This window comes from Gymnoscopelus microlampas, assembly GCF_963454915.1.
Source record: "Gymnoscopelus microlampas genome assembly, chromosome: 11".
NCBI lineage: Eukaryota > Metazoa > Chordata > Actinopteri > Myctophiformes > Myctophidae > Gymnoscopelus > Gymnoscopelus microlampas.
The window spans coordinates 33,796,894-33,808,002 of NC_139948.1; the positions used below are offsets into that span (position 1 = coordinate 33,796,894).

The 11,109-nt window shown below is 41.8% G+C and overlaps 1 protein-coding gene across 1 annotated transcript in view; it reads right to left on the reverse strand.

Moving 5' to 3' along the window:
* gpatch8 (G patch domain containing 8) overlaps window positions 1-10,244 on the reverse strand; it is a 30,977-nt gene extending 20,733 nt beyond the window's left edge. The window contains exons 1-2 of the mRNA XM_084072533.1: window positions 10,113-10,244; window positions 4,620-4,697 (exon numbers count right to left, since the gene is read on the reverse strand). Coding sequence (XP_083928659.1) covers window positions 4,620-4,697; window positions 10,113-10,157 — 123 coding nt within the window. The 5' untranslated portion in view covers window positions 10,158-10,244. The remainder of the gene's footprint in view (window positions 1-4,619; window positions 4,698-10,112) is intronic.
* Window positions 10,245-11,109: the final 865 nt, after the last annotated feature.

The window sequence follows — 11,109 nt, forward strand, 5'->3', positions numbered from 1 at the left end:
ATTAGATCATAAAATGGGCTGAGCAATGTGAAAAGGGCAGAGATGAGGTGGGCTGCGTGCTGAACAACAGATTAAATGCACTGAAAAGATAAAAAAATAAAAATAAACAGAGACAGACAGACGGATGAAAGCAACGACGGCGAGTCCAACAGCAGTGCAAGTGGAAGGGAAGGCATTTCCATACGAACCTGGCTTTTAAAATACTGGGCTGTCAAAAGAATAGTCACACGTGACACAACGTAAGAAACCGGCCAAACGCTTTCAACTGCAATTCTTCTAGCTTTTCTATTTCTTTAATGCAAAAAAAGAGGAAATTTTCAATTCTCTGCCTTTGAACAAACATAATACTGTATACAAACAGAAAACAAAATTGGTAGGCATGACAATAAATCCACCAATTGACTGTTAATATATAAGAAATAAAGAATAAATGAAAATGTTATCCAAACGAAAGAAAGAAAGCCACACGTGGGGGGTGGTTGTAAGAGGGGAGAGTGCATTGTGCTGTCACTGGCACAGTGCATGGGGAAGACGGGAAATTAAAGCCTAAGTTATACTTAGTTGCACGTGGGTGTTGTGCAGTGGAAATAGACGATCTACAAGCTTATAGATTGGCTATTTTCCGTGCGTGACACCTGCACGCAACCAAGTATAAATCAGGTGTAATATGAGGGTAAAGGCAGAGATATGCAGGGGAACCCGACGAGTGACCTCAGAGTATTAATGAGTCCTGATGCGTGTGTGTGCATGTGTGTGTGTGTGTGTGTGTGTGTGTGTGTGTGTGATGTCACTCTGGTTTAGATTATGTTCCGATTCCTTCCCAGCATTATTCTTCAATCAGAATGAGCCTGAGGGCATGAGAATTGGGATAACACACATACTGTAATATACCATATGGTTAACCAATCCAATCAAACACTGAACAATGAAAACTAAAGCGAATTTGTCTTGGCTCATATGTGACATAATTTTCCCTGAAGGAATGAGCAGCAACACATTTTGAGGAAAAGAAGAAAGTGACGCAAAGGCGGGTGTCCGACCATTTGGTGCGAACGGCCTCACAATCAGACGTCACCCTTTCTGATCATAATATGGAATGTCTTTTTGCAGGTGCCAGTGGTAAACTGGGATCTGTATGGGATCTGCTCCCAATAAACCCTCCCTTCAGTTTCCTTGTGTTTGGTGCTCTGTACATTCCTGCCGAGTCTCAGATAGGTGTGACTAAATGGAAACAACTGTCTCAGTGCTTCTAGAGCCAATCTTCAGAAACAGGAAGCGCCTAATAATACGTAACACTTGTTCAAATATAGCACTGTACACTAGTAATCACTGAGCATGTTTAAATCGACCCTGAGGGATTCTCTCATGGATTACGTCAACTTAGTAACCAAATTCAAGGTGGTACTGAGAGAAAACACAACACAATAAAGCTCCAGTTCACCGAACTCTACCACACATTCTCTCATACATGTTAAAAGGATTCTGTCCAGAGTGAGAACCACACTTTGTAATGGAGCCAACTGTTCCAAGGTTAAGTATTTCAAGACAGCTGCAATACTCTCTCCAACACCTAATGTCCCTGGGTCCTCCACGATGTAATGAACCAGAGAGACTAAGGGTGTTGATGTGTAATGTGTGTTGATGCATGGATGTTTGTCAAGAAGTTAAGCTTCCATGTATGACAGTGACCCAGTCTACATGTGTTTCTTAGATTACTGATACGCATCTGCGGATCTGAGGTTGCCCCGCTGCATATCGGAGGGGTAGGTGGGTGTGGGGTGAGGGTTGGAAAGGGGGAGGGGGGGGGGGGGGGGGGGGGGATTAGGACAGTGTGACAAGTAATAGCACTGAATGCTACCCAGTTAAAACATGCAATTATGCAAAAACAATGTTAGACAGAGAGGGCAGAAGGCCAAAGAGTTGGACAGAAAGAGAATAAAGATCCCAATAAAATACCACAGACCTCTAGCTGCCTACAGATCACACACAATAATTGGCAGGGGAGGGGCTCCGAGGAGCTGGGCTGATGCACTCATTATCAGCTCCATGATGTTGACACTCAATGATGACTGACACTCACCCGTCGCTTCACATCTATGCCACTGAGGTGGGCCGGAGTAGGCTACTGTACCTGAGCACACTGTGTATACATGTGCGTGTGTGTGTTATAATATTAATATATATCAATCAATCTGACATGCAGTGACCCATCTGGAGATCATAATGAAAAGACGATTTTGATAAAGGGCAAGAAACAGCCACCAGTTACCACTATGTTACTGTTAATTATTTAGACAGTTTGGAAGCTCTATTCTAAAAATCTGCAAGTAAAATGTAATAGTTGGGTAATATTTTACATTTACTAGCATAAATCACTAGTTAAGTCCCCGGCCTTGTGTTGGGGGTGTGCATGGATTTTCTAAAGCCTGATTAATGCTTCGGTGTTGAAGTGTTGTGCACCATGTCTCTCGACAAAAATATCGTATTTCCAACGGAAAAAAAGTGTTGACGTGCCACGCAACATGTCATCACAAAATACATTATTTTTGTAGAGCGATGCACGCGCACACAGCACCATTGCTGAAGTATAAATCATGCTTAAGTAAGCTGTGTGATGTGCTTCTCAGGTTGACTGAGTGACGTGCCCTTTTGGTATAATAGTTCTGTGTCACAGGCTGTGTGCTGCAGCAGCTCAGCCCTCAGTGCCCCTCCATAAACAATAGCGCAGGAGCAAAAGAGACACTCAAGCCAGGTAAGCAGGCCACCTCCTCTCCACCTCCCATAAACAGTGGGTCACTTACCCTGTGACTGTGTATTCCATCCATATTTAAAGCTCCACTCACTCTATTGGTATTCAACTCGACCCAGTCTTTGTTAAATCATTATTAAAGCTGCAGTCTAGTAAATTTGATTCTTGGGTCTAGCCCACTTTGGCCAAGTTATCTATGATTGAGCACCACAGCCATGTAGGTTTACATACAATTGAAGTAGCGCAGTTTCATCTGCTTAGTGGCGAGACTACAGAAGAAAATACTTTTTTTAAATTTATATTTGCTTCTCCTATCTGACAGGGTTACAAAGCACTTCTGCAAGGTAGAGGAGAGGAAAACTGGCACTGTGGAGATGGAAAGTGGAGCTTGGGCCTGCTTACCATGATGCTTCAGAGAGACAGAGTAGGAGGGAGGAGAGAGAGAATGAAAAGAGCTGCCTGCGCTATTATCTATGTGCCTCTTCAGCGAAAAATGCAGTCCCAGTTGCACAAGCACCATGCCAGCACAGAATGACAGAGGGTACTGTACACCGAATCACTGTGTAGTAGGGAGGGAGGGAGCGTGACAGAAACAGACAGAAAGAGAGAGCAAGACAGAGAGACAGTAGAGATATAAAGAGTGATAGGCGTGAAATAAAGAAAGGGAGGGAGAAGGAGAGTAAGAGACAGTAAGAGAAGCGTTACAAGGACCCTAAAGATAGGAGTAGGAAAGCAGAGCGTGCAAATACAAACCGGGTCATTGCTGCTTAGCTAATAGGGGCCAATTCGCTGCAGGAGAGAAATGTCGAACACCCCAAGTTGTGTACAATAAGATAACTGTCCTACAGACAAAAACACTACAGACTAAGACAAATAAGTTCTAAACTACACACACTCACTCAAAACACAAATCTAGCCATTCACATCATCTAACGCACTCTCTCCCTCGCTCACTAAATGGAGTGGATTAAGCACTGACAGGCCATTTTTTCAAATCAAACCAATTACAGCAAAACAATAAGACACATAATGGCCAGCTACATTCTGGCAACTTTAAAGCCCCCAATTATCTTTGCAACATGTTAATCTTGTTTGTCCTTGTAGGGCATTAAAATCGGATTATATTTTTGTACACACCTCTCTCAATGAACGCCTGTATCTAATTAGATTAGTTCAATGGTAGATCAGCAGTAGGCTAATAAAACAATTTCACTCTATGTGTGTGTGTGTGTGTGTGTGTGTGTGTGTGTGTGTGTGTGTGGTGTCTTGTGATGTCTGGACTGCCTTCCCACCAATGAGTAGGACAAACAGGCTCGACTACATTGATTGCACTGGTCAACATAATAATTTATATTAATTTAGAGCATACAGTACAGCGAGCCTAATGGGTCCTGGGCCATGTAACCAGAATCAGAATTATTACATTTTTCAATGGATAAACACTGACAGTATTTAGACCAAACCATTAGGGACAGTGCTTTATCCACTCCACGTCATCTTTTTTTCAACTAGTGTTTGGATGACATAATTGACTAATGGGAGACTGATATTGTTTAGAAAAAAAGTTTATCTAGCTTTAGTTCAAACAGAAGAGACATCTAGAAAATACATCGTAATCTGACTGTCACAAAGTAAATGGAATAGGCAGAGGACTTAGGATGGGGTTGGGGAGGACTATACAGGGTATTAATGAACATAAGACAGGTGACTCTATTGGTTAGGTGGCAGTGTGTTCAAGGAACCACTGGATGCATTCTAACTGGGCAGAATCAATGGAAGAAAAAAAGGGGCGTGGCTCTTATTCCTCCCTGGACCAATCATCCACTCTCACAGCTGGTCCAATAGTGCGGGTTGATGGATGCAGCCTTACCGATTCTATGGGCTTGTCCAGTGACGCCTGCTCCAGCTCCAACTGGCCTTCTTCATACTGGTCAAAGTGATTCCCACCCTGAAAGTGACACAATAGGACACAGAATTGGATACAGTAATCCATGGATTAAGGGTGTGTACAGACAAGAGCACTTGCAACATAGCCTTTAAATACATGTAAACAGAGGACATGGCCTTTGCTGCCAACTATTTGCCGCTGGTTGGCATGTCACCAAAATGCAGGCAGCGTTTAAATGTGTAGCTATCCCCTAGAACAAGCAATCCCACCTTTCACCGTGCTTTATTTTGTTTTCCTCTGTACCAATTCAGAGAGATTATTAGCTTCTGGTGGATTTAAAAACTATAAACAGCTTGTCAAACAAAACCTAATATTAGAACATTTTGCCAGATGTGTACCAGGTGGCAGCTGAAGGTAATAATAGTGGCCATATTTCATATAAGCCTGGACAACTCCTATACAGTTTAGGCTACTTAATTAATGCTAGCACACAGAAACATACAGTAAGTGACTTTCAGCTGCCGTTTATCATCTGTGAATAATATCCATAATCTTCATCTCCTTTCTGTCAAACTCAAGTGGTGTCATGTGTCTGACAAAACGGTTGCTACATGGTTGCCACCCCATCACATCCAACAATCTAAATGGCCACCACTCAGCAAAAAAAAAATCTCATTTGCATTAAGTTGAGGAGATCAACATGACGCTCTCTGCGCCTGCTCTGCTCTCTTCAATCCCACAATCCTTTGTGTTTTTTTTTATCACCTTTTTTCTCAGCCTGCATGCATCTGTGCTGTTAGGGTAGCTCTCCACCAAACAGACTACTACAGATAACTACAGACTGGCAGTCGAATGAAGTCGGAAGATCAGTCGGTTGGAAGGTGTGAAAAGGGTTGCTGAAAGCACCTGAGAGCTGACACCAACAAGACTACAGCACTGTATTAGGGCATGGGCACAAGCAGGCCCGTCGCAGGCCGACAACGGTTATCTATGTATTTAGACCATTTTGGTGTATCATCTCTTTCATATTTAACGTTAATTAAATATATATATATTATATTCACTTAAAATTGCAATATATTTTAGTTGTTGTAATGAGAAAATGTCAATATGCCATAAGGTAATATGTTAGTTGGACATGAGTAACTGAGCTGTAGTGAGGCCTAATTAAAGATAGATATTTACCATTGGTTTATATTTTTGTTTTTGTAGATTTGTCAGTTTACAGCTTGTTTAAAGTCCGGGGCTCTATCCACTTTTCAATCTACACTAAATATATTTCACCAAAAATAGCCAATTTTCACTCTACACTAAATATGCTTCACCAAAAATATCTATTTTACGTGAGTGAGTTGTAGATCTTGTAGATCTGCTATTTTCGTCAAATATTTAGGAAGAAACCCTCTTTTCTAAGAACTTGGTTATAAGTGTTTACCTAAATTCTGCATGTCTCCTTGTCTCCTAGGCTCTATATACAGGAATATCCTGTTAACAAGTAATCTCAAGATTGTGTGACACACAGCAAGAGAGCATTCCTGATTTGAAAGTCAGGAGGACTTTCTACAATGTTCTGTTCAACATACAAAGCCATTGGCAATTAAATTGTAATAGAGGCCTATAGTGAGCCAGCACAAGACTATACCACATTATTTGTAATCCAATTTTATTTTTAGGGCAGAGTAAAAGCTAAACAAAACACCCATTTACATGCAAGTTGCTGCGCTGGACATGACACAAGATAAGCAATGTCGACCACACTACTCTGTCTCAGAGTATAAACAAACAACCGTTGTAAACGTACACAGGCCTAGGGATGGGTGATATTGGCAAAGTCAAATATCACGATATTTTTGACCAAATACCTCAATAGATATTGTGATGATAATGTTGTATTATGACGATAATCTCCTTTTTTAATATTTTGAAAATTTTAGATACACAAGCTCACAACGACTCATGATGCAATGTTTTTCAACATTTTTTAAAGTATAAATTAGCGCATAAGTGATTAAAACCAGGAAAAGACAGTACATATGACACCATTGCCATACCACGATATTACGATATGCAAAATACCAGCTGATGATATCTAGGGAGTAGGGACAGACAGTTTCCTCTGCGTGGCAGCCGGGGATATGTGAAGTGACAGCCATATCTCTGAGTAACTGAGCAAACAGCCAACCAATGGACTCCAGGAAAAAAGATCACCTGTGCCCATTATTCAACAGTCCCTGAGAACAAACACCAAATGGTTTCTTATTGAGACAAATGAACTTAGCCTATAAGAATCATTCAACTTTCTCTCAGCTTGACTTGTGGCACAGGATGCCAGTTACCTCAACAATGTGGGCCTCCTATGTGGGCCTCCCTAGATTGAAGTAACCCCAGCCAACATTTTCCTTAGCGACTGCGGAAGCACACGCCTCTATGTAAAGATAATGCAAACAAGGACTGCGTTTCAGGCAACTACAGCCTTTTGTCCAATCTGGCTTCACGCTGATAAGAACCAGCTGCAACAGAACAGCCTACAAATGGGGTGTGATGTGATCCCACTTTGACAGTGATACATTCTGATAGAGCAGAAACCTGCAACAGAATGAGGGATGCAGCGGATCCTGAGGAGAGGTTAGGGGGTGTTGTGGGGGAGTGCAGCAGTTATTTATGAACAAATCGATGGCTCTCTCCTCCTCCTACTGCTGACTCTCTGCTCAGACTGCTTAATGTGCCATCAGCATAAGCCCTCGCCCACTACAATGACCTCATGTTTTCGCTACCAGTGGCCCTTTCAATCTCTTTCCTAACACAGTATAACCTAGTGGCCAAATTGACATTATCTTGAGGCGGTTCACTGAAATGTATTACAACAGGGGTAATAGTGAATTTTCATTTGCCCAGCAACATGTAAGTGGATGCTTTACTTTGTGCAAGGCCACATAACAGGAAAAAAAAAACGATTTGGAAATTGCCAATGGAAACTGCTGCAGCCTGTTGGCTCTCTTTAAGAACAGTATGTCATTCTACATATCTGAAGATCTGACAAATATGCAAGAACTGTCTGAAAACATTGAAAGTCAAAAGGCTGGACGAGACTGTTGGAGTGGTAGTGTTGTAGCTACAGTTAATATGTGGGCCTGGTATTCTCTTTGCAGTGTTGCTTGGCAGCGGGCTCCAGTACATTTAACTGAGTAGGGAACCACTCTGAATACTGAGCATCTGAGTGCCTCCAGAGAAGATCTCCCACACAGAGCACTACTGTGCTGAGCTGGGGCTGTCCTCAACACACTCATTCACACCACAAAACAATTCACCGTGCACAGAGAAAACACTCAAAGGCCAAGGTCCCATTTTGGATCAACACCCCTACAGTAATAGAAGGGGTCGGTCACTATTCATCCATCTCAAAAACAGATGTCTGTACGGCTTTATGCTTCTCATAACTCACCACATGCCAACTTAATGATTGCTTTTCTACAATCTGACTATGGCTTGGCTAAGTTGAATCACCACTAAAAGAGATGACGGCTTCATGAGAAAAATACAACTTTTGCCAAAAGATTCAAGAGGTGGCATAAGAAATCATCTTTAAGCTCTGTGGACAATATTATAAAGTACAGGAGGCTAGCTTCATGGCCCCTCAATGATATCAATGACTGCAACGTATGATCCCTGGCTGGCTTCATGATCACTCAATGAAATCAAAGACTACAAGTTATGATCCCTAATAAGCCAAACAACTTCTAAAACGACTCATCAAATGCTGACTGTCCTTGACAAACACCGTGACCAGCGCATTCATTGTTCTTGTTGTTCATAAACCCTGCCATATGCTCAATATTCTATAATGGGGGTATGAATGACAAGAAATATGCTGTCCTCAGCATTATGTAGACTAATGAAATGCGCATCCAAAAGAACAACTGGAGGAGCTAACACGAACATAGTGCTAATGGTGAAACAGTACACATGTTCGTATTGGTACACACTACGAACCAAAGTGTTGTTTGGTTCTTTTTTCATAACGAAAAAGTATTGAACCGTGACCCCCCCAAAAACGAAACGTTGCACCCTTAAAACAACCCTAAATATGAATTATATTTTTCACTCGCAAACCACCAACAATATTAGCTCAGCTGTATTATAAAATAATTTGTCGCAACTGATGGAAATGTCTAATATCGCCCATCTAATGTATGTAATGCTCAGCTAGGTTTAGAGTTTACACACACAATGTCTTATATGTTGCTTAACAACTATAAATTGCTACCAGTTAGTAAATTGCTCAATCAGGGGGGAATTAGGCGCTTTAATCCACTCATTTAAGCTTTTTGTGGTTTTACCATGCATATCCAGTGTTGTGGTACAGGCCTAGTTATTGCTGGTTGAAATGACATCTGCAAAGACTCAAAATAACCTCCAGCGTTTTACATGATCTGGTCGTAATGTGCTAAAGGCTAGGTAATGTGTAAAGACTTAGCTTAATGGGTGTCCTGTCATAAAAATAGAGTGATAGCTCTGCGAAAACGTACGTATTTATATGTACATATAAATAGCGAAGAACTTGATACTTAACTCTCGCGAGAGAAAAGATACGATTTGGACAATATGCGACCATCTACCTACAGTAGCTGTATAATGTGGCCTACAGTCAAAACCTCAGTGTTGATTTATCCATTTGCAACTCTATGTGTACAAATACATTTGTACATTCTCAGAGTTAAATTAACAGAATATTTGACTGTGTATAATTGAAGTTGGGTTGACTCCCATGGAATTGCAGCAGCAATACTTCAAAAACAAAAAAGAACCCAACAGAAAGCATGGATGCTGCAGTGCACTAACAGACATGATAATCACATCACGGCCAAAACTCAAAACAGTGAGCTCATTTGACTGCTTGGGGAAAGTGATGCCACCTCATAAATCATAATTTTACACATTTCATTAGAACTCTTCACAGTTTACACTGCATCCTCACTGATCGTGGCAAATAACATTACAGATCAATGCTAGCACCACCAACCACTGACAGTGATGATCAGTCACAATAGAGCCATCGTGAACCCAAACAGCTAGCTAGCAGCTAACTCATCGTCAGCTAATGCCCATAAACAACCAAAATGTTCCCAAGGTCACTAACGACCTAGTTATGTTTAGATGTGTTCGTACAAAACCTAGGAAAAGCTACGGTAACAGTCAACCAAACCCCTATGGTGTTGGATAACAGTAAGCAGCGTTCGGGCTGACATAATGTTTGCGTCATTTAAAGCCATTCTTCTTGAGAATTAAGGGAAGTTGAAAAGAGCCGCAGTCTAGTGCACTACTAGCCTCGTTAGCTTGCAGTGCTAGCTAGTGAGCTGCATTGTTGTTGTGCGCAGCTAAATTAAATCCCTCTCCCGTTTTAAAGTATTCCTTCACAGCGCTGTTTTTGCACCCGTGCCTCGAGGAACATGGTAAATACGCCTCGAAAAACGTTACCTGGAAATCACGCTCTTCGTTGAACCTAGAAAACCGGTCAGCCATTTTCTGAACGCAGCAGCAGCTTCTGTCTGTCGTCTCTGGCTCTGCGTGCTACGGATCTACATGAACATCACCCCCAACGGATTCTGCCCAGTGTTGCCAGGTTTTGTGAAAGAAACAAGAAAACAGGTCTATGAAAACTGGAAAGTCTGGTGACGCGAGGTTAATGAAAACAAGCCCAAAAGAAGCGACTAGGCTATTCTGCGGACAAAAACTTAATTTGTAACGTAAGGACTGTAAGCTCAGTGCTTAATGAGTCTTCCAGTTTAGTAGACCTTGTATTGTGAATTTGTACTTCCACGTACTGATGTTCTCATGTCTTACTAAATATAGTACATCAATCAAACGTTTCGAGCACCGAGCTGGAATCGAACCCCAGGTTTCCAGCTCGGCAGACCCGGCAGGTAACAAGCAAGCAAGGCCAAGAGAGCTGTATCCTTTGGAGGAGCAAGTTAAATTTGCGGGGTCGCTACACTATTCAATTCATCTGGGTGGGGGTCCTTGCCATGAAAATGCTTTAAGAACCACTGGTTTCAACAACAATAGGAAACAAGCCCAAATAAGCAACTACACTTTAGAAACAAGCCAAAAAAAGTCGCTTATAATAAGCGGACATGGCAACACTGTCCCCAACGGATTCTGACTGCTGCTGCAACTGATGTGAGGCGCGCATGACGAAAACCCCGAGTTTATACTTCGTCGTACGACGAAATATAAATCGCAGATCTACAAGTTCACAGTATGTTGCTTTCACTCCGCGCTGTGAGCTTGGAGATCTGCTATTTTGAGCACGCGACACATTCGTACCACGGAGCCATAAATTAGGCAGAACGATTCATCGCCTTTAAACTAATCTGAAGATATTAGTTAAATGAGCTCCTCCTGAGTTGCAAATATGCAAATGCCGTGTAAATTAAGAAATAGCAAATAATGTCAAGTTACGTTTTTGCAACTG